We start from the raw sequence: 25,280 nt of genomic DNA, 5'->3' as shown, positions 1-25,280 counted from the left end.
TTTGCTTGACCTATCCAAGAGCAGTAATTCATTGAGAAGATTAGAGGTGTGGTATTGCTTCCAAAACATCATGTTACACCCTACATGCTATTTTTATCACCTTTTTTAAAACTATCATGGAGTTCCTTTTATGGTCAGAAATTTTCAAAGCTAACACTACTGACAGACACTTCAGGTAGCTTATATAGGCCTTATGTAAGGTGCTTTATGTTAACATTAGTACAGTGGGGAATGTGGCAGATCAACCTTTGAACAAGAGATATTTTGGGAGATGGAAGAAACTTTTACAAAGCAGGTGCTCCAGGGAAATATTCCACTGCTGAATGAAACACTGCATTAAACAGTGGTTTGTTAGTGTTCCCATTCCTCTGTCTTGAACAAGACCATTCAGTTTTTAGTAAGGCAAAACATGTAAAATATTCTTAAGCAAGAAAAAATAGGCAGTGGAATAATTTTTTAAATTCATTTTTTAATCATAGTGGTGCAAACTTTGGAGAAAATTAGAAGTTTTGATATTTTTTTGTTAGTTTGTTTCCTTTTTCAACTTTTATTTCTGTCCAGCAGTCAAGTGGTAATTTGTTTTTTTTTTTGAGCAATGACACCTATTGTTAGAAAGTGAGGAGCAAGCTGAATGCACCTCCAGTGCAACTCTAAAGAGATGCATTGATGTCACAGTACATATGCAAGCAGTGACCTATACTGTAATATCAAAAATCACTACATCAGTGTAACTTGTTAATTTGTAGCTATGCTTTTATGAGTAATAGTTATTTTTAAAAATTAGAGTTAATATTACATGACTATGCTACTTAACTAAGATGGCACAGGGTTCTGATGAGTAGAAAATGGCCTTTGGTGCATGACATTCATCTTTATGTCTGTATTTTTAATGTAGAATTAAAGGTTTTAATAGATATATTAGTATATATATCAGTCGAATATATGTGGTAATCACATTGCCACCATCGTCCCTGCCAATGCGCAGCACAGAATGAGACCCTAGGGCTGGAAGATAATCCACAGATAACACAAGAAAACTTGGAGCAATGAGCATGAGGAAGCAGGCAGGCTGGCAGCTGAGCAAAACACACAGTATTAAACTACAGGGGTTCCAGTGACTGGGCAGGCACAGTGGGATTGTCTATACAAGAAGTCACAGAAGCTTTAGTCACAGGAATATTTACGAAGGATGAATGGTGACCTGTCAATGCGTTACCGGTGTTTGAAAAGAGAGCACTGCCTTTAGCTAAGACACATGGAAAAAGGTGTGGATCTTTATGTGTCTAGGAAGTTTTAAATGGACAGTCACAGGATTAATCTATGAATTAACTTCAAAGGGGCCTACAAAACTCCAAGATTGTTTTCTGGACTAAGCACATAATTGACTGTGGTTACCCATCAAACACCTTCTGACCAGGACGGTAGACATGAGCAGCAAGCCGGTGCTAATCGTCCAGGCATTTGTTTTGTTGTACGTACAGAGGAGAGCCGCCTGTGTGATTCTACAGAGGTGGTGTTCTCCTTCTTGCAAGCAGAATAGGGTGGCCAGGTGGTCCATTTCCAGGATGTGGTTTGGAGAGCTAATCACTTCTTATTTGGCACTCAGTTTCCCAAGTAAGAGTTCCCACCACAGACGTTGGTGAAAGGATAGTTTCTGGCTTGGAAGAGGTGTCCTTGGGGGAATATCGAGCATCTGGCTTTACATTTTGTGAACATTGGCGGTAAGTTATTTTGAAATTTAAATGGGTACAGAGCAATGCCCACCTGGCCTAACAAGAATTGAGATGCTTGACTGCTTGGATGTATGCTAGGTCCAGACATTGAATAGTTTTTCTGTACCCTCGAGCCAGTGCCTTGACTCCTCTGATGCCAACTTACTACAGTCAACAGCTCACAATCACCCACACTGTAATTTTTGCTCCTTGGAAGTCAAACAAAAGGAAAAGCAGGCCTAGGGATGCATTTTTGTTATGATGATGTTGACAAGGGAAAGGATCAGGATCAGGTGTAGGACCTGATTTTGGGGTTCCCCTGCCACGATGAACTTGCCCTGGATGTTGGGTTCTGTGAGGACCAGGGCAAAGGAGAACTTGTCCTTCGGGAAGTTAAACGTACGTCGGGCCGTCAGCTCCCACTGAAACAGGGCCTCGGTAGATGTTAAACAGGTAAATGAGGAATATTCACGATGGTCAGATGGTGGCCTGTCAATACATTACAGGTGATAACACGACAAAATGGCATCAACTGGAGAATTTCCACAGCCTTAAGAATGCTGGGAGAAAGGTGAGTGACCTGAGACCAGAGGCCTGCTGCCAGGTGTGTCCAATAAAAGTGGACACAGGGCACAGCAAGGCAGAACCTCCGGAGACAATTAAACAGAGAACCAAAGAGAGAGTGACGGAGTGCGAGACAGAGAGCGAGCAAGGACGAGCAAAAACCACCACACACACCAAAACCCAGAGCCCAGTAGGGCTGCCCAGGAGGACAGAAGAACTTCAATACTGTGGATTTGGAGTTGGAATAGCTGTCTGTTGTTCTGGATTAGATTAGATTATTTTGGCTTAATTCAAAAAAGGTTGATTAGATGTATTTTACCAAACTTTGAATTGTTTCTTAGCTTTTCTATATCTTGCAATTGGTCACTTGACTAGCCCGGGTTCCATGGTTCCAGAATTTCTGCATCTCAAAAGGTACAAGGACCTCAAATCACAATGTGTGGGTGCACACAAACTGAAATTTTTGTTTTACTATCAGCAGATTCACACAAACATCCAAAGATTAGGGGCTGACGGCCAGTGACCTCCACTGGTCATGGAAAAACAGAGCAGTGAAAACCTGTATGATTAACCCCTGGTTAATGATCTGACTGGAAGTCAGATCATTACAAGAGCAACATTAAAAGCAGTCACACTGACCAAGAGAACTGTTCTGATTGAAAATTTCAGATCCTTCTGTTTATTATTCAAGGAAAAAGAGGTAGCGTATTTAAAAGTGTTTTCTCCTAATTCAGTTCTGTATTGTGAGAGTGTAGGTAGTACTGTTTTCGCTTTTGTACACATATAAACACACAGATAAGAATGACCATTCCCAAAAAGAGATGTATTTACAAAAATAACTAATAGGCAAGTCTGGAAGCAGAGATGACAGCTTAGCCGCAGCATAACAATGATGTACATGATTTTGACAGTCAGTAATAAAACATAAAGCACAATTATAGTTCTTATTAATCTCTGGCTCTCTTCGACAGCATGTCTTTTATTCCGTCTTTTATTTTATTCCTTCTCTCACTCCAACCAGCAGATGGCCGCCCCTCCCTTAGCCTGGTTCTGCTGGAGGTTTCTTCCTATTAAAAGGGAGTTTTTCCTTCCCACTGTCGCCAAAGTGCTTGCTCATAGGGGGTCATATGACTGTTGGGTATTTCTCTGTATATATTATTGTTGGGTCTTTAACTTACAATATAAAGCGCCTTGAAGCGACTGTTGTTGTGATTTGGCACTGTGTAAATAAAAGTGAATTGTATAGAATTGAATAGACATTATCCAGCTTCTTTATGTGCTGACCAGGTGCATTCCTAAAGAGCAGATCTAATATCACCTTACTCTAGTAAATTTAAAAACAATTGCAGAAAAGAAGTGCTCTTAACCTGAGGTAAGAAAGGGAGTTTTACCTAAGGATGGAAAATTGATAAAAATTCAAAATCCATTACGATATCACTTTGATTCAGTTGTCTCATAATTACCATCTAACATTATATACCTGTAGGCTACAGTTCTAGGCACCAACAAAAATCTCTATGCTAATGAGGACACACAAATAGTCTTTCTCTTAGTATTTATGTATGAACACGAAGCCAACAGCACAAAGCAAAAATAAAAAACAGCACAAAGAGACTTTAAAGTGATCACCACAATGATTCTATGTTACAAACAAGAACAGGTAGAAACAGAGGCTCCAGCCTGACTGCTAATGACTATTTTTTGTTACCTGTTGAAAGTCCAGGTCTGGCTACTGGGCTGTGGTTGGCATTCACTCAGCTCTATCACTCTGGGTTCTTGGCTAGCTTAGCGTTAGCATGAGGTGTGTGGAAGTGCTTGCAAAGAGCCGAGGTTTTGTTATCAGCATAATGCAGATATTTCTGCCTGGATACAGTTTTCAACTTTATCATTGCACTCTTATCTTTGAGTGCAATAAAATATAAATAAAATGTTCATGTCCAGACTGTAGACTGTGCCACTAATTTCTTCCTCCGGAAAACAGCAGCAGATTTGCAATCACAGTTCATCACCATATAATTAGTTACTTGACAGGACTGAATCAGAAATTGATTCCAGACTGACTCCTCCTTTCTACCATCTTTATGCACCAAAGTCAAAGGAGCTTGCAAAGAAAAGCGTCTGGACTTCTTTAAGTTGCTTGAAGACGTTTCACCTCTCATCCGAGAAGCTTCTTCAGTTCTAAGGCGTTAAGGCGCCCACTCACATCCTGGGCCATCTGACCTCAGGAATTCGCATGATAAGGTGGGGCCAGGTTTCACAATGAACGCACCCGAAACTCTGGCTGATTGGGACCCACGCCCAGTTTCCCACCTTGGCTCAGGCGATTAGAGGATCATCAGGGGGTCCTTTTGTCCCTCTGTGGGGGGAAACTCCCACTAGGTTTATATCTGGGACTCTCCACCATTTGACCTTAGAACTGAAGAAGCTTCTCGGATGAGAGGTGAAACGTCTTCAAGCAACTTAAAGAAGTCCAGACGCTTTTCTTTGCAAGCTCCTTTGACTACGATGACCTGGATGACTGAGAACATTCACAGATTTATGCACCAAAGTTGCTATGAAGACAGCAACTGACTGGAAGTACTCAGAGACCTGGTTCTCTGTCTTCAAAGCAAAGCTTTGTTTCCTTTGAAATAAGGAATCAAGTTCATTGCACGTGGTTGCACTAATTTTGGTCATGTTGCACATGTTCCAACCACTTTTTCCCCCTAGTACCACTGTAGGTTGATGCAGTGAGTGAGTGGACAACAACAAAGATGATGCCAGAAAGAGATGTTACTACAGGGACCACAAGGAGGAATTCTTTGGTAGGAAAGCTGTGATTCAGGGTGATTCAGAGAGGAGAAAATAAAAAGATCTAATTTTGTTGTTGAAAAAATAATCTTTTGGGGCTTAACGTTGTCCAGCAGACGTAAGGCTCATCAGAATAGCTTTTCCATCATTAAATATACCTGGTAGTAATCTATGATATGTTCACTCTATAAAAATACATATTAGCAGCTGCAGGCTAAAAAATAATATAAAATAATATAAACCACATTTAGGCACAACATTCTAACTATTACAATATCTAGTTATTTTATTTAATATTTAATTAATTGCAATATTTTTTTCATTTATGTGTAAAATGAACCCATACTTAGTAATATAACAGCTTTTTAACAGTATGTACTAATGTGTAAACATTATGTGCATGCCTAAATCTGGATAAAGCTGAAACCATTAATACTTTAAATCACTCAAGTCAAGGCAGCACCAATGCAACCTTTAAACAGCCACAACATGATGGATACTCGCATGTGCTCTTCTTATGACCTGTCACCATAATGTCAGAATATATTGTCTTGTTGATATCTGTGATATGTATATACTTTTATATATAGTGAAGTGGATGACGGAGCACCAGATGTGTTGGGTGGACTGCTGGGTTGGGTTTATTTTTCAGGAACGATCCGAGCATGTACAATGTCTTATATTTCTCATTAGAGATATTTTTCAGGAAATAGATTTCAGCATTCATTTATCTTCACTTACCTACATCACTGCACTTGGCTAAGCAGTGCAATTCCAATCTCATTGCCAGTCCCAACATCAACAGATCAGTTTTATATTTCTTTCCATCTGGCTAGTGGGTAACTGTACTGAATGTTGAGTTTTTCTACATATTGGTTTTGTAAAGCATCAACTGCACAGTCAGTTCACTGTTTAATGTTTGTGTTTAGGCCTGATTTAACTGGCTTAGGAATGTTGAAATGGTTTGCATTAGGTTACAAAACACTGGTGCTTTACTTTGTCTGGTATTTATTGTAACCCAGTTAGCCCAATTAAGATGATTGCTTGTTCTGAATGTTATCCAGACAAAGAAAGCAGCTGTCATAACGATTTCAGAATAACCATTGTATGGAAAATAGTATAAAGCTATGTCTACCTTGGACTTCACTATGAGGAGTATAATAAAATTACTTTGCACAGAGGGAGAGATTACCCAATAGGTCCCAAACCCTCACTTTGTTTGAGACCTCATGCAGTATGTCCTCTTGCAATTTAAAGGCCAGAAGATAATAAAAATATAATCTTTTACTTACCAGGTTCTGGATTTCTGCTACAAAAGCAGTGAAAAACTAACCTAAGATTCACTAGCTTGTAGAACTATTTTTAGCAGCAGTAATCTGAGTAACTTGAAATAATAATTTTCTGTAAAACTTTCACATCAGTGGGGAGGGATTTTGGTCCAATCTTCTCTATAACATTGCTTCAGTTCGTTGAAGTTTGTGGTCATTTGGGTCTCACTGTGGTGAGACTACAGTCATGTTGAAGGTTGAAAAGCAGAGGGTTTCTCCTTGCAGCCCTTCCAAACAAGCCATTCTTGTTCAGTGTTTTTATAATTCTACTGTCACAAATTTTAACATTGTAACTGAGGCCTGTAGAGTCTGAGGTGCGGCTTTTGGTTTTTTTGGGGGTTTTTTTTGCAGTCATCAACTGACTTTGGGGTGACTTTGCTGGGATGTTGATGCCTTGAAAGACTGGCAACTATCTGTGAATAATCTTTCACAGTGTAAAATGATGGACTTCAGACTACAGACTACAGGACTGTGATTGCAGCCATTACCCAACTCTCTGTGAATGGTACTCATGGCCATTGATCAGTGGGCTTTGATCAGTGGTTGTTGATCAATGGTCATGAGAATTTGCATAATTAAGATTAAGGAACTGACCTCCCAGCCCACTGTTCCTTCAGTGGGCTGTTTTCAGTCATTGTGGTGATCGTGGTTCAAGAGTTAGCAGTTCGTCTTGTAATCGGAAGGTTGCCGGTTCAAGCCCCAGCTTGGACAGTCTCGGTCGTTGTGTCCTTGGGCAAGACACTTCATCTACCTCTTACTGTCAGTCTGCCCCAGGGCAGCTGTGGCTACAACTGTAGCTGCCTCCACCAGTGTGTGAATGTGAGAGTGAATGAATAGTGGGATTGTAAAGCGCTTTGAGGGTCTCGAAAAGCGCTATAGAAATGCAATCCATTATTATTATTATTATTATGCAAATGTACTGTTTATAAGATTTGGGGAAACCTGCAGTCAGCTGAGATTGAAGAAGTCACCTGGATGAGTGACGAAACGTTTCTCCCACAAAACGCTACGTCCAAATGAACAGAATCAACTTTTGGAGATTTACTTAGCTGGATGATTGAGCGTGCATCAAGATGGACTTCAGATAGTGTGGAAATGGCTTTATAACCTTACAATGATTAACTGAATTTCAAGGGTTAAAGAGTATCTCAAAGTGATTAATATGTCAAAACCACTTCACCCGCAATTCTCTCAGGTGCTCTCGATGTTTTTGGGTAAAGTGACTCCTTTTTACAAACCACTGCTTAAGTTTGCGTATAGATTCTGGGCATGTGTGTGTGTCTTTGTCCCTCTCCTGACCTCACAAGTTGTCAGACTAGCTGTCTCCCTTTCTTTTATACCAATCCCCCTTTCTCTCTTACCTCTTTCCTTTCTTACTAAACATTTACTCTGAGAAGAGACTTCTTCTAACCTTATCTACAAGACAGCCCTCTGTATACACGTGTCAGTGTTAGATATCTGTACTTTTTCAAGCAGGACACACAAGTCTTTGGATTTTAACATAACATTTTGTCTAGGAAAGGAGCTTTCCTGTAGGAAGTCTACTAAATGAAAGTGCTGTTCTTAAACACTGACTGTACCAACAATAACATGGAACTTTTTAAGATGTGAGCCTGCATTAGCTCACTTCATTTTACTGCAGTACATGGTATCTCTTTGGACACAGTGCTATATATTGTGTGTGTGTGTGTGTGTGTGTGTGTGTGTGTGTGTGTGTGTGTGAGAGAGAGAGTCTGCTTGTATGTGAGCGCCCATATCTAATATATGGGCTCTCGAATGCATGCACTTGTATGGTGTTTAGCATTTTGCATGTAAATATGTGCACAGTAGATGTTCATAGTGTGGAGATGTGGATGTTTGGCTTGGTGCGTGAATGTGATAGGGTTTGACATTTGGCACACCACCATAACTATGTTGTTGTTCTGTATAGTTTAGCTCTCCCCAGTAGAAATAAATCTGAAATTGTTTCCTAAAAACATATTACGCCATTAGCGTGAGTGAATTTGTGTGCGTAGAAACCAGCCAATGTTTTAGACTTTCTTTTTATCATTTTCTGATTTTCCCATTTCCGACCGTCTTATTATTTTCCTATCTGAACAACAAAATAGGGCTTTTTATATCAACATAAACCACCACTATGATTTCTTTAATGACTTGTATGTTTAATCTGTTTAATCTATAATCTGCTGTAGTTAACTATTTCTTCGTCTTTCCTTCACATGATGATGCTTCGAATGAATATAAGACAAACCTAATTTATTCCAGTGTTCCCACATGCAGGAAAACATTCCACTATCATGTGTCATCCTGTTATAAACTATTTCACTTGCCAAAGACCCCAATAAATGTCATAACATCGTTTGGTCCTATTTATGTTTAAAACAGCTTTATTACACTCACCTAAAAAGATCAGTTACCCAAGAGCAAAACTATGTGTAAGTATGTACAATAATGGGGGCAATCTTTCCAAATGAAGAAAGATCATTCGTCTTTAACATCCTGTCCCAACCTTTTTAAAATAGAAAAAAAAGTATCCTTTGTGAAGGGTTGGGAGTGCAGATTGAGAGAAACAAGTCCCTATAAGGGGGGAAAGGAGAAAAGAGGACTGGAATGTCAAAATAAACTCTCATTCTGGCAAGGCTTCATAGGTAATAGATCAACATCCCTTTTTCATGCTAGGAAATCTGTTTTAGGCGCTGTGCACAGTACCTCTGTTTAACTTGAGGCATCTGGATGCTGGGTTTTGCTTTAGTAGCTTAACTGAAGGGCAAGAGGAAATCAATATAGCCAGAAAACACACAGTAGACCTGCAGCAAGTCATAGAAATGTTTATGTTTATATTAAACCACACAAAATTCTGAATGTTTTTTTTATAATCTTGCTTCTAATAGCAACTTCTACCTCTTGTTATCCCCTACACCTCACCAAACTCCACCATCCAAATTAGTCATGTTTTTGACATCTCAGAGAAGTAAACTGTCTTTCATTCTTTTTGCAGAACACTTTCTCCAGCGTCTTTCACATGGATTATGAGGAACTGGTGAAGGACTTTACTGGTGAAGTCCTAGATGCCCCAAAAAGGTAAGAGGATCACCCTCAGCACAAGCCTGTTAAAATGGCATTCGAGTGTTAATGACTTTATGCCTTCAGGCATACTCTAGCTATTTTCATCAGTATTTTTGCAATGTTGAAAACTGTCCTTTCTCTCTCCCTAAGAGGCCTTTAGATGATGTTTGCATAATGGGCACTTGCACAAAGATCTATTATCATCATGTAGAAGGAGATGTTTTGGAAGTAATGAAAGTCTTATTATGCCCCTTCAGTCACACTGAATTGATACAGTGTAGACAAGAACAAGGGGTTCAATACTCTTAAGTTTGCTGAGCTGATTTGCAGCCTGTTGGGATCTTTTTAAGGTAATCCAAATTCTTCACCTGCCATGTTCCTAGATATTCAACTGCAGGATTTCAGTACAAAGCTTTTGGTCCTCATTAGCTGGGCCCTTTTGGCTTCATTGCACTGTCCTTAGGTTAAAGTTGACAGATCTTGGGTTACAACCCATTTACCATGATGATGTGGACGCTTTTACTGACTTGGAGGCCATCTGAAGCCTTTCTCAGACACCATCCATTATGAACATTGTTTTGAGATACATGTGCACTCCTATTACATCTGACAACTCAGGTGGATGATGGAGATTTTGGTTGCTGTTAGTTTGTTGTGTTCCCTGAATTAGCGGTTTTTGTGGCGTTGTAGGGCACATGGTCATATTGGTGGAAACAGCTGCCATTTCCATGAGCTGTGTGCTTGGTCTATAGCTCAGGTGGTAGAGCAGATCACCTACTAACCGGAATGTTAGATGGGAAGCACTTAGGAACAGCATAGAAAAAAGTGCTTGTGCAATTTGGTGTGAATATGTGAATGTACAAGTTGTGTAAAGTGTGTTGAGTGTTCAGATAGAGTAGAAAAGTGACATATAAGAACCAGTCCATTTAACCTGCAACTTTCCAGTTAGTACCATTGATCAATGGGGTTTGATGAGTGGTTGTTGACCAGTGGTCATGATAATTTGCATATTAATGATCGAGGAACTGACCTCACAGCCCATTGTTCATTTAGTGGGCTTGTTTCAGTCATTGTGAAAATATACTGTTGATAAGATTGGGGAAACCTGCAGTCAGCTGAGACTGAAGAAGTCACTTGGATGAGTGGCGAAAAGTTTCTCCTGCTGAAAACGCTGCGTCCAGATGAACAGAATCAACCAGTCCATTTACCATTTAACAGTCATTAGGGGTAGTCACATCCATAGCAGGACATCTCTGTCATGGTCCTGGGTCGTTGATCCAGCATTTTGTGTTCATTATTATTATTATTATTATTATTATTATTATTATTATTATTATTATTATTATTATATGTTTGGGGGGTTCTGTCTATATGTATTTGGGGTTGGATGTTCTAGGTCTTTGGTTATAGTTTATGCTCCCGGTTAGGTTTCGTCAGTGTATACTTCCTGTTTTACTTTGTATATCCATGTATGACTCCTCTGTGTTCAGTTTTGTGCTCTCCCTGCCTCGTCTGTGTAATTAGGATCAGCTGTGCCTCCCTCCGGTTTGCCATTTTGTGTTCCTCAGCGTGTGCATACATAGTGTCTGGTTACCTGTGTTCCCCGATGGTTCGTCTGTGTTATTCTGCGTCATTGGGTCATCTTTGCGTCTCTCTGCTCCACATTCTGCTCTCCATTTGCAGCTCTCCATCCCCTGTGTACCTCCTTATGTCTTTCCCTGCGTGTGACTTTGTGAGTTATGGTTTCGTGTTTTGTTATTATTAGTGTTCCCCAGTTTAGGTTTATGTTAAGTTCTGCCCTCGCTTTTGTTATTGTGCACTGTAAATAAACTCACTCGCACCTCCGCCGCTGTCGGCAACATTCACTCCACCACACGACTGCTGCCCCAGCCGTGACAATCTCACTCCAACTAAATAAACAATTTCATTCACAGTATTCTCAAACTTGGAGACTTGAAGACGGGTGATTGGTAATAACAGTGTGTCCGGAAGGGATGTGACTGGGAAGGACCTAAACCCAAGTGGCGTTCTTTTATTGGACTTATGCGCTAACCACAGTTTGTCCATTATAAACACCAAATTTAACCATAAGGGTGTTCATAAGTACATGTGGCAAAAGGACAGTTGCAGGTCGACAATCAATTTTGTAAAAGCAGGTTTGCAAGCTATATTCTGGACACTAAGTGTAAACAGGCACTCAATTGTGAACTGATCATCACCTAGTGGTGAGTTGGCTCATGTGGTGAAGGAAAGGCCTGGTGCATCCAGACATATAGTGAGGGTGTACTGGCTTCATCTGGAAGAGGCCCAGTAAGCAAGGTATTCGGTTCCCACTTCCAACATGTTCTGCACCTCCTCCTGTCATGGTCCCATTTCAAATCAGATAGAGGTTGCTGGAGGTGACGGGAGCCATCAAGCTGAAGAAGAGGTTGTATGGGGGCTCGGATTGTCTGTAGAACTCTGGAGGGAGCTGGCAGGCACTGGCAGGCCAAGTGGAGTGCAGTTCTTGCAATAGCTCAAACAAAAACTCGGGTGTGGGAAGAGCTCGGTAAGGTTATGGAACAAGACTTTTGATTGGCCTTGAAATTATTCTGGTAAACCACCAAGCAACTAAGAAGTGAAAAGTAGTGCTTTACTCACACAGTGTATGATGTGCTGCTGACTTCCACTGAGCATGTATTTGGGCAGTGGAAGGAATACTTTCAGGGTCTCCTCAATCCCACTGACACATGTTCTGGAGAGGAAACAGAGTCTGGTGACGAGGGGGGGGGGTGACTCGTCCATGTCAAAAAGCTTCCACTTTGATGGCCTCATCTCTGCTTTTGGTGAATAATGTGGTCCTGTCAGCTTCATTGGTTGGTGCTGACTTACACTTAATTGTCCTGGTCTGTTGGTCATGAGTCAAGGGAGAGAGGAGCAGGTGATTGAGAGATGGATTCATGAAAAAGTAGATTCTATTAATCTGGATGTAGGGTTTTTTAGTGGGAAAACTAAAATTGCTAGATGAACGGAACAAACTTTTTTGGATTTCTTTACCTGGATGATTGAGCATGCATTAAGAAACAGATGGATTTACAACCTCTGAGCAATAACAGAAAGAATTACATTTTGGATACAAAAAGCAAAAATTAGCTTTCTCCAAAGGCTAGCCGTTCCTTAGAGATAGAGTGAAAAGTTCAGTCATTCAGGATGAACTCAGTTACTTCCTTTTAGTGAGGAGGAGGAGTGACTCTGAGTTGGTTTGGGCATCTGACTAGGATACCTCTTGGGTGCCTTCTGGGCAAGGTTTTCTGTGCATATCCTACTCATAGGAGTCCCCACGGTGTTAAGTGACGGCTGTGTGCAGACAGGAATAGGACCCAAGGTGCAGACTCCAGAGACAAACTTAAACCGAAACAGCTTTAATGCTGAACTCAAACATAACATAACTGGAAAAAATCAAACTAAACTAACACCGGCGGACTGACAAAACACACAGCAAAATAAATGGTAGATCACGACACGGACACAGCGAAACACAGGGCTTAAATACACAGAGGGAGCAATCAGGGAATGGGTAACAGGAGGGAAACACAGCTGGGGCAAATCAGGCCTAACGAGACAAAGGAAGCAAAACACGAAATTAACATGAGACATGGACTTTCAAAGTAAAACAGGAAACATAACAGAGATGGAACAAAAGACACAGACTCACATGCAGTCACTACAACAGAGGGAACAGAGACGTGGGACCAGGGCAGACACAGACACTGACTGGACACAGGGATATAGCAGACAGGGGAGACAGCAACTAAGGATTACACAGACAGAAAACCAGAACACTAAAACTCTAACCAAACCCCACCCAGAGAACCTTAACTAAGAATAATCCTAAGACCCGTAAAGCAAAGCTAGAATATAATGAAATAACAAAATCAAAGAACCAAAAACACAAAACACTGGGTCAACGACCCAGGGACCCTCACACACGGTAGACCCAGGGAACACTGGGAAAGATTACATCTCTCAGCTGGCCAAGGAATGCCTTGATGTTCCCTCGGATGAGCTGAAACAACTGACAGGGGAACTATTGAACTGTTCTATATATGGTTTTGGTTGCTCATTAAAAGTTTGTGTACATTATGACTACTAGTGCATTCTTATGCTACGTCACTGGTTGCCTGTTAATATGATGCAATTATAATATGTCATGCATAATTAAGGTTTTGTGGGTCTAAATTGGAAGTTATTTTTGTGATATTAAAATTATATTATACATTTATAAGGTCTTACAGGTGCATAAACTTTACAAATAAGCCACTTTAGCAAGTTGTGTATATATTTGCCATGGCAGGAAAAAATTAATGATCAGTAGTTTTTATCTCTGTGTCCTGTTTGTTCTCTAGAAATGATAAAATGTCGCAAATAGTATAATGGTCATTTGTAAGGGAGAAACGGGAAAATAAGAGTCGTGAAATGATTAGAAAGGAAACACAAAGAGGTGAAGACTGAGTTCCCAACACAGGGTTAAATGGTTTTAGTATTTACAGCCAGGATGAGTAGAGGGCCATGGTACAAGGGAAAGGATTTGGGAATCTGCAGTTGTAGACTTGGGTTGCAGCCAAGAGGGGTGAATAAGAACTAATCTGATTTAAGATACAATGAGATAGAGATCCTTCCCCTTTACTCCCTCCCACTCACTCGTCTTTTGGCATGCTGCTCTCTAGGGCGGCCTGACCTCCACAGTTGCTATGTAGCATCTAAAATTCAATCTTAATCTCATCCTAAGCAATACAATTGGATTGCATGTTTGTATTTGTGTGTGTGTGTGTGTGTGTGTGTGTGTTTGTGTGTGCAGTTAAGTGTGCATTCACTACATTTTCTGTGTATCAACATATCCATATATAACCTATGCATATATGTTAGTGCTTTATGTGATTTTGATTAGTCAGTTTGGTTTGCCTGGGGTAAGAAGAAGAAAAAGAGGTATGCTATAGTTTGATGGACTGCATATTTATAGGAGAAGTGAGAATAAGATTTTATACTAATAAGAAGCAGATAAAATTGGATTTTAGTTTCTGATAAGTTTCTAATTAATGACAAGTTTCTGAAAATAAACTCTGCATGAAGTGCAGCCATATCAGCTTGCAGCCATGGATAAGTGTAAAGAGCTCACTGAGATTGAGTGTGGTACTATAACGGGATGCTATTCCTAGATATTGTGCTGTCAACTTTCTAAATAGTATTACTGCAAAGTGAAAGTATTTAGGAGGCATAGTACCTCAGACACAAGGCTGAAACCCACATAAAATGACAGAGCATTATTGTCAAGTGCTGAGTCATATAGTGCATAAAATTCACCAACACTCTGCTGCTAAGAGAAGTGTGAAACCCCAAAAGTAGGGATATTACTATTTTCCACCAAAAAACATTAAAAATGTAGCTTTATGAAAATAAATACAATATGACAGAACAAACCAACTCAATAAGTAAAATATTAATACAGAAAAGTTAGGAGCTTAATAAATTAAGATCTAAATATGATTCAATAGGGAGCTTAAAATGAATGCAGGTATTGTGGTAGTAAATATACAGTACATGAACGTAGATAAAACTTTAACCAAACTTTAAAGTAGTTCCTTAACTTTAACGTAACTCTTTAATTCTGTGATATTATTTAGTAATGTGTGTATTTTTTATTGCATATTTCATAAACATTCCTAACTGTAAAATTGCAATATAAGCAAACAAATGAAGCCTGAATATAACATGCTATGTAATGTATTAACACTGCAGTTTGTAGACCCAATTTGAAGCTAATCTACATAAGAAAATATACAGCTCAAGAATCGAGAGGAAAGCTCAAATCACACATGAGATTTTGACTGAAATATTCAAGTTGAAAAATATTTTATGGCGTGGACAACAAATTGATGTGACAACATTACATATATTTCCTACAATATACAAGTTTAAGTTTTTTTTTTTAACAAAGAAGTCAAATTATTTTGAATTCAGCTATGCTACTCCAAATAAAAATCAAAAGCATGTCATGCACTACTCAACGACTCACTACAACGTTTTTGAAAATTAATTTAAAATCTGAACCACATATTTGTGGGTTAATTCCAAATATTAGGAGGGGCCAAAGCTCTTTGTGCTGAGAATCACAACAAGAAAGGCATGTCATAAGATTCTGAGAAATGGAATAACACACTGATTAATGTTCATAGGATTTGGTGACGATAATAATGTAAGTGGTCTTTAAATGTAACCTTAATGCATTTAAAATAAAGAAAACTAAAAATACAGAGAATTCATGGTTTGGTATATTTTTATTTTATTATTATTAAAGATCAGGTAATACATAAAACATGCTTTTGATCAGACTTTAATCACTTTTTCCATTACTTTTCCCATTCTGTGTCTCTTAGCTATATCTTTATAGCTAAGACACAGCTAGGACACAGTAAAGGAAAGTTTGGTGAAACAAATGGACCTGTGAGTTTCAAAACAGAGTTTTAACATCCTTTTCTTGTGTGTGACTGATTTAAACCCAACGCACAGATATTCTTCTTACTAGGTCTTTTATTTTTTAGATATTCTGCTCTCCAGGCCTCCTATTTTTGTGTCTGAAATTGAAATAATTGGTAGATGGACCAGACACAAACCAGACCTTGCCTTGTCTTCTATAGGGTCTCATTTTGTATATCCCACTTTCATTCCAGTTTCTCCTAATCTAATAATTCTGTTTAAATGCTGCTGTGTGTATGTGCTAGATTTCCTCTGGGACAGCTGCGAAATGGCAAAAATGAGCAACTCCATCTGGGCCGATGTGGGAAGGGAGGGAGGAGCAGTGCAGGATGTTAGCTTTGACTGTCTGGAACTGCTGGAGGCTTTTTATAGTGACATTAACTGCCACGGCTGTGGCTTCCCAGTGACACGAAATCTTTTTCGCTAAAGCTGGAAGTTCAGTCATGCTGAACTGATGCTGTAGATACAGCTCACAGGAATGGCAGGCAGATGATTTCAAGCAGACAAAGTGGGACAATGAAGTTTGTGTGGGTCTGGAGCTTGATTGTTGCCCGGAATCAAAACCCAAAATTTTCTGTCATGGTTTACATGATGCCGGCAGGTTTTCTATGACCTTGTTTAAGTCAGTCACAGGGCAAGGGAGAGGAAGGGTGGATTTTAGTGTGGATTTCAGTTTGAGTGATTAAACCCAAACACAAATGCACATAGTCTGCTCCTTTTCCATCTGTGTGTGGGTGTATACTGAGGTCACTTTGGATAGGACACATTGAGGTAATTAGCTTGAAGGATCAAATTTATCCAAATTTAAAGGCCTACCATGCATTAAATCTTGGAAATCAAAGAAAAACACTAAAAGACTCACTTTTACTTGAGTAAACGAATGACTATCAGAGACTTAAACACTCCATTGTGCTACAAATCTGCACACACATACACACTACAAAATTCATGTTTTAATGTTAAATGTTCTATTTTTGCTCTTAATAAAAAACTAGACAAATAATTTAAGTAAGTAACTTCAAGGGCCAAATACATTATATTTCTTTATGTCAATATAGTAGGGGTGTCGTGGACCGCAAGTGGCCCCCGGGCCACGAGTTTGAGACTCCTGCTCTAGTAGAACCAGGCTTAGGGAGAGGCAGACATCTGCTGTGTTGGGAGGAATTTGCCAATAAGTGTACTTCAGGTCTACTTCACTGGATGGTTAAGAGTGTAAAGAGTCTCAGAATCTGTGGGCACAGTTGGCTGGAATCACTTGCCCATAATTTTACCTCTAACCCTAGCCAGCCAATGGAAGAACACCCACTGGTTGAGGAATGTCTTCTCCTGGTCCACAGAGATGTTCACTTGCCCTAGTGCCCCATATTAATCATTTGCCAGTAAAGCCTTGCATAATGTATAATGGGCTTCTAAATAGTTCAAAACACAAAATACATCAATATTCAGTTTTTTGTTTTTTATTTATTTATTTATTAATCAATCGTTTTTTGGGTCACGGCCTCCCTGATCTGAACCCGAGCGGTGCTCTGTTATTGGACTTCTGTGCTAACCACAGTTTGGCCATAACGAACACCCTGTTCGAACATAAGAGTGTCCATAAGTGCACGTGGCACCAGGACGCTCTAGGCCGTAGGTCGATGATCGATTTTGTAATCGTATCAGCAGACCTGCGACCATATGTTCTGGACACTCGGGTAAAGAGAGGGGCTGAGCTGTCAACTGATCACCACCTGGTGGTGAGTTGGATCAGGTGGCGGTCTGTCCAGGTGGCTGGACAGACCTGGTGCACCTAAACGCGTAGTGAGGGTGTGCTGGGAACGTCTAGCAGAGGCCCCAGTCCGCGAGATCTTCAACGCACACCTCCGGCAGAGCTTCGACAGCATTCCGAGGGAGACTGGGGACATTGAGTCCGAATGGACCATGTTCAGAGTCTCCATTGCCGAAGCTGCTGCATTGAGCTGCGGCCGCAAGGTGGTGGGTGCCTGCCGTGGTGGTAATCCCCGAACCAAATGGTGGACACCAGAGGTGAAGGGAGCCACCAGGCTGAAGAAGGAGTCCTATCGGGCTTGGTTAGCCTGTGGGACTCCGGAGGCAGCTGACAGGTATCGACAGGCCAAGCGGAATGCGGCTCGGGCAGTGGCTGAAGCAAAAACTCGGGTGTGGGAGGAGTTCGGAGAGGCCATGGAAAAAGACTTTCGCACTGCCTCGAAGAGATTCTGGCAAACCGTCAGACGTCTCAGGAGGGGAAAGTGGTGCTCTACCTGCACTGTGTATAGTGCTGGCGGAGCGCTGCTGACGTTGACTGAGAAAATTGTCAGGCGGTGGAAGGAATACTTCGAGGACCTCCTTAATCCCACTGACACGTCTTCCGAGGAGGAAGCAGAGTCTGGGGATGAGGGGAATGACCCGCCAATTTCCGGGGGCGAGGTCACTGAGGCAGTTAAACAACTCCTTGGTGGCAGAGCCCCTGGTGTTGATGAGGTCCGCCCCGAGTTCCTGAAGGCTCTGGACATTGTAGGGCTGTCCTGGTTGACACGCCTCTGCAATGTTGCGTGGAGATCAGGGGCAGTACCTGTGGACTGGCAGACCGGGGTGGTGGTCCCCATCTTTAAGAAAGGGGACCGGAGGGTGTGTTCCAACTACAGGGGGATCACACTCCTCAGCCTCCCTGGGAAAGTCTATGCCAGGGTGCTGGAAAGGAGAGTTCGTCCGTTAGTCGAACCTCGGATACAGGAGGAACAATGCGGTTTTCGTCCTGGTCGCGGAACACTGGACCAGCTCTTTATCCTCTCCAGGATACTTGAGGGTGCATGGGAGTTTGCCCAACCAGTCTACATGTGTTTTGTGGACTTGGAGAAGGCATTCGACCGTGTCCCTCGGGGTGTCCTGTGGGAGGTGTTGCGGGAATATGGGGTGTCTGGCCCATTGCTACGGGCCATTCGATCCCTATACAACCGTTGCAAGAGCTTGGTTCGCATTGCCGGCAATAAGTCGGACTCGTTCCCGGTGGGTGATGGGCTTCGCCAGGGCTGCCCTTTGTCTCCGGTTCTGTTCATAATTTTTATGGACAGGATTTCTAGGCGCAGCCAAGTGGCGGAGGGCTTTCGCTTTGGTGGCCTCAGAATCTCATCTCTGATTTTTGCAGATGATGTGGTTCTGTTGGCTTCATCGGGTGAAGGCCTCCAGCTCGCACTGGAACGGTTCGCAGCCGAGTGTGAAGCAGCGGGAATGAGGATCAGCACCTCCAAATCTGAGGCCATGGTTCTCAGCCGGAAAAGGGTGGAGTGCCCACTCCGGGTCGGGGATGAGTTCCTGCCACAAGTGGAGGAGTTCAAGTATCTCGGGGTCTTGTTCGCGAGTGATGGGAGAAGGGAGCCGGAGATCGACAGACGGATTGGGGCTGCAGCTGCAGTAATGCAGACGCTGCACCGGTCCGTCGTGGTGAAGAGGGAGCTGAGTGTAAAAGCGAAGCTCTCAATTTACCGGTCGATCTACGTCCCTACCCTCACCTATGGCCACGAGCTGTGGGTAGTGACCGAAAGAACGAGATCGCGGATACAAGCGGCAGAAATGAGCTTCCTCCGAAGGGTGGCTGGCCTCTCCCTTAGAGATAGGGTGAGAAGTTCGGCCATCCAGGAGGGGCTCAGAGTAGAGCAGCTGCTGCTCCACATCGAAAGGAGCCAGCTGAGGTGGTTCGGGCATCTGACAAGGATGCCCCCTGGGCGCCTCCTGGGTGAGGTGTTCCAGGCATGTCCCACCGGGAGGAGGCCCCGGGGCAGACCCAGGACACGCTGGAGAGATTATATCTCTCGGCTGGCCTGGGAACGCCTTGGTATTCCCCCGGATAAGCTGGAGGAGGTGGCTGGGGAGAGGGAGGTCTGGGCCTCTTTGCTTAGGCTGCTGCCCCCGCGACCCGGCCCCGGACAAAGCGGATGAAGATGGATGGATGGATGGATGTTTTTTGGGTCATCCACAGGATTTTTCTGCTGGATTATTTGAAAGAAAATTGGAAAATTCACAAGTAGGCGTAGATTTCACTGTACTTTGTTGGACATTAATAGCAGATTAACACAACGGATGCAAAGACTATGCAATGCTCTTAAAAGTTAGTTAAAGAACCAAATTCTTTAACTAACTTTTACCACATGAACATGAAACCAGCCAGTGTTTGTGTCCACTTTTTTGACAGTGTTACAGCAAAGAAATAATTTAACACTATAAAGCTATATAGTAATCTACCGGAGATGGAACGGTCTCACCTTACTACACAACAACAGCAACGGGACTTGAGGCTAACCTCAAAACTGCTTTCACCTTGCTGTCTGATCACCCCATTTTTTTCTGCTTCCTTTGAGATTTAAGCTTCTCTCTTGCCAAGGTTGTGGTCTTTGGCAGGGATAGCTCAGTTGAGGCAGGAATAGCTCGGTAAGGAGAGTGGTGGTCCCATGATCGGAACATCGGGGTTTCAAATCTCCTAAACAGCTACTCTGAGGTACCCCTGAGCAAAGTACCTACACGCTGCTCCTCAGGCGCTAGATTCGGTGGCTTCTCACTGCTTTACTGAGTGAATGGGTTAAATGCAGAGAGGAATTTCCCCACAGGGATCAAGAAAGTATACAATTTTTATTTATTTATTTTGAGTTTCTCATTTTAAGGACGTAAGAGATTATATTTCTGTCCTTAACCTGATCCATTTCCTCCCAAGTCTCCCTCTAGTAAACCTCTGACCTGATGGGCAAACAGAAACACAAAAGGTGAAAAACCTGTAGAAACCTGAGGAAACTTACAATAGACAAACAGGAGAAGGTCTACCAGGTCTGTAAAAGGTTTACCTGTACAGTTATGACAGATAGTCTTGTCTGATCATCAACTGATGCTAAATGCTCTGGTCTTGGCACATAACACAAAACCAGAAGCTCTGTATATCTTAACTGGACAAACTGATATGACCTATCTACACCCATTATAATAGACTACTTCTGCTGTTTCCTTTGGCTGGGTTATGTTTCCCTTGTGTGAAGTAGATAAGTTTGCTAGATCTAGTCTAAGAAAATGAATTACTGAAATACTCCTTGACCCAAATCGTTATCAGCTATTTTGAAACAAAAAAAAGACACTTTTTATCCATAACAAGAACTCCATAAAGCAAATGAACTGTACAATAGAAAATGCAAATGCTATTTATGGTCTCCTCACAACAATGATAAGAAAACTAAACTGGGCCAATATGGCATGTTTGTTAATAGAGGGATACACATGTTAATGTGATCTCTGGTCTCCCACTCAGAGACACAGGACTCCGAGCATCCAGCATTCAGACGGCTACCTGAGGACACTCATGTGAGAGAAAATCTGCTCACACAGATGTGTAGAACCAAATACTGTCAATAAGACAGTATTTGGACAGTTAAACTTGTCAGGTAGTGATTTCCAGCTGGTGAAAATGCAAGCTCCATGAACACGCACATATATGGATTCCAGCTGCTTTGATGTTGCATTAACTGGCATTACCGGGCATTTTGACTAGAGACCGGCCCACCAGGTATTAAAGCCATAAACTCCACCTAAACTTGGTTTATATCTGACCCAGATAGACTGCAGGTCATAACTTCTCACCTGAAGTTCAGTTCACCCGACACTCGGACCGGCGGCTGCCTCGAGTCTCTCCTCTTGCCTCCCCTTTCTCTCATCCACCCGCTGGCCTCCACCACTTGCTAATGTTACTGAATCTGTGGAAGCTACGCCATAGCCACCACCAAACAACTGAGTTGTTTTTACACACCGACCGGCATCTGGCCAATCCACCACCTTTCATTGTTTATACCGTTACAAAAAAATAAATAAAAAAATCATCGGCCCACCGAGCAAGCAGCCTGGTATGCCTGATGGCCAGTCCAGCTATGGCCGTGCCATCAGTTAACCCTTTGCGTGCCACAGGTTGCCGACCCCTGCTTTAGATAGAGCACTCTGAGATACTAGCCTAGGACAAGAGCTTCCATCATCCAAGACCGTTCTCGTCCATGATGCATTCACACTCGGTCTTCACGGAAGGTCTACTTTGCGCAGTCTCCTCTGAACAGTTGATTTAGAGATGTAACTGCTGCTGGAACTCTGTGTGGCATTTATCTGGGCTCTAATCTCAGATGCTGGTGATTTCTGAGGCTGGTGACTGAGATTAACTTCTCAGCAGCAGAGGTGACTCTTGGTCTTCCTTTCGTTTGGTGGTCCTCGTGTGAGCCAGTTTGGTTGTAGTGCTTGATGGTTTTTGCAACTGCACTTGGGGACACATTCAAGTTTAGCAACTTTCCGGACTGACTGACTGTTCCCATCTTCCCATTAAGAAGGCAAAAAATTCCACAAATGAGTCCTGACAAGGCACACCTGTGAAGTGAAAACCGTTTCAGCTGACTATGTCATGAAGCTCATTGAAAGAGGGCCGAGGGTTTGTAGTGCTGTCAACTAAGGAAAAAAAACATATTTAGGGGCGATCGTGGCTCAAGAGTTGTCAGTTCGTCTTGTAACCGGAAGGTTGCCGGTTCGAGCCCCGGCTTGGATAGTCTCGGTCGTTGTGTCTTTGGGCAAGACACTTCACCTACCGCCTACTGGTGTTGGGCAGAAGGGCTGATGGTGCAATATGGCAGCCTCGCTTCTGTCAGTCTGCCCCAGGGCGGCTGTGGCTACAACTGTAGCTGCCTCCACCAGTGTGTGAATGTGAGAGTGAATGAGTAGTGGAATTGTAAAGCGCTTTGAGGGTCTCGAAAAGCGCTATATAAATGCAATCCATTATTATATTTAGAGTTATTTATCAATTTCTTCTTTGCTACATAATTCCATATATCTTTCCGCATATATTAGATGTCTGTAGTACATATCTACAATGTAGAAAGTAGCTAAAATGAAGAAAAAACATAAATGAAAGAGCACATTAAATGTTTATATACTGTCCAGTATGGTGCAGAAACGTAAATAAAGACTTTCCAGTGATCCACGTTCACTGTTGACTATAAGGAAAAATCTGTAAGGTCCATCCTTGATCATTTTCATAATATAATTGCTAGATTTCATCAAAACATGCTTAACAGTTTGTGTCTCTCATCATGGGGTCCTTTCTGTCATTTGCTAACACATGCTCATATTCCCTCCCAGTCTTACTCACACACCACTTACACCACAGCACTACAGCCAAAATCCATTGGCTTTAACTTTAGCTGACTTTAAGCTTGTGCCATGTTTATATATCCTTTTTCCATCATTTCTCATGCAGTATTATAGCTGGACTCTGTGGTTAAACTTGGAGAGACAAAAGATAACAAACAGGGTTATTAAGTGGTGACAGACATGACTGATGGCTTTAGCTCCCAGGTCTGAGCCAGGGCACACTGAACTCAGGTGCGGCTCTCTAGCTCCCCTAGTTTTTATTAGCCAGCAGCTATTTTATTATTCAGTGCTGTTAGCCTAGAGCAGGGGTCGGCAACCTGCAGCTCTTTAGTCTTTAGACTGCGGCTCCTTGGTTTGAGAAAATAAATTGTAAAAGTATTTAGCTGAAGTGTATTTTATTTGTGTTAGTTCTTTTTATTTATTTATTTTTTATTTAACTTGTAGTTCTAAATTGGAAGATTATCATGATCTTGAAATATAAAGTAGTACTATGTATAAATACATAGTAGTGTGCCACTACTATGTCAAAGTTGATACTATACATACTACTTAACTGCTTGTTGCTAATTTTGGCTGTTGAAAATACTCAGGGCTGCTGTTACTTCTAAAAGTCAAAGTACTGATACAGCACCACAAAGTCCCCCCTAGTAGAATTAATAGAAAAGGTTGCGCATTTTAAGAAAAAAAAAACTATTAATTGAGGAAGCAAAAATACTTAATACACATTATGCATGCATATTATGCCATGACCACCACATAATAAATGTTGCCACCCCATAACCAGTAGCAAAGTATGATAGAAACTGCATACTAGAACTAATAACTGTTATTTCTCTGCCAGAAATATTAAAATTGATACAAGGCAGAATCCATTTTATGTTGTTTATCCCAAATTCTGACCCTCCCTATTGCAACAGAGACTCATCAACCCAGAGAATGTCTTTCCTATCCTCTGTTGCATAATTTTGGTGAGATGCTCTTCTGCATATCTTGAATGTGTTTTGCTTTCCTATAAACTCAAAGTCATCTGGGTATTCTCCTCTGACCTCTGGCATCAATAAGGCATTTTCTCCCGGACAATTGCTTCTTACTGGATATTTTCTATTTTTTTGATCATTCTCTGTATAACTTGGATAGTTGTGTGGGAAAATCCCAGTAGGTCAATGGTTTCTGAAAAACTCTGGTTAGAACAACCATGCCACATTCAAAATCACTCAAGTCCCCTTCTTTTTCCAATCTGTTGCTTGGGAGATCTTTTGATATCAGCGTCCCTCAATTCATTGAGTTGATTGGCTTATTACGCATTTGTGTTAATAAGTAGATGAACTGGATATACCTAACAAAGTTGCTGGTAAATGTATAAGAAATTATAAGAGTGACCGAAAAATGTGTCTTCTGCTTTCAGTGATATGTGGGCCTATGTGATAAACCGTTCTACCATAGCAGTTTTTGGACAAAGCTGTGTCTGTTAAAAGAAATGCTTTTTTAAAAATGGTCGTCAGGCACATTTACTTAACCGCCCACATCTTGTTTATTTACCTTTTCACAAACAGTAATGTAGAACTTTCAGTTTTTGGTTTTAAGTGCAGTTAAATGGTGTAAATATTTCCTGACAAACACCAGTTTCACCATCTGCCCAACAGGCTGCCAGCAGGGTGGTGGCAAACCTGGCAGGGTAATAAATCCCACTCCACCCCCCAAATGTATTTTTTTAACATCTGTTTTACATTTCATTTGGAGCACTTGAAACCAACAACATTAGTCAGGTTGTTGGTAGCTGTACATTTAAACAGAGCCTTTTAGACTAATCCAGCTCCAACTGGGAACTAATATGGTCAGTGCATTGCAGTCAGCGACAAAACACAGGCTGCAAAGCCAGTCAAATTAACAGTCACATGGCAGAGATGGTCCCAGTCATGATGGAATTATCATGACTGGGACCATAATGTTTCAGCTCTTTTTTAGTCTTAAACCCTTGAAATGCAAATGTTTTAACATTTTATACAGTTGTTGCACAATGTTTGTATTTATTTCCGCTTCTTGGAAAATGTCTTCATTTTGGGGGAATATTATGCCTTTTCTCTTTTGTGTTTTATATTTGGTTTTGAGGATAGCCCTTCTATGGTATCATAGTGTCCACAAGGGTTCA

General features: G+C 41.5%; 1 protein-coding gene across 4 annotated transcripts in view; it reads left to right on the top strand.

Moving 5' to 3' along the window:
- Positions 1-25,280, top strand: part of pde5ab (phosphodiesterase 5A, cGMP-specific, b) — a 114,736-nt gene that overhangs the window by 58,401 nt on the left and 31,055 nt on the right. For all 4 annotated transcript variants that reach the window (XM_082511085.1, XM_082511086.1, XM_082511083.1 and 1 more), the window contains exon 8: positions 9,393-9,475. In XM_082511085.1, coding sequence (XP_082367211.1) covers positions 9,393-9,475 — 83 coding nt within the window. The remainder of the gene's footprint in view (positions 1-9,392; positions 9,476-25,280) is intronic.

This window comes from Aulonocara stuartgranti (assembly GCF_965226115.1).
Source record: "Aulonocara stuartgranti genome assembly, chromosome: 3".
In the NCBI taxonomy this organism is placed as follows: domain Eukaryota; kingdom Metazoa; phylum Chordata; class Actinopteri; order Cichliformes; family Cichlidae; genus Aulonocara; species Aulonocara stuartgranti.
The sequence above is the reverse complement of the archived record's forward strand: the minus strand, read 5'-3'. Positions and strand labels throughout refer to the sequence as shown.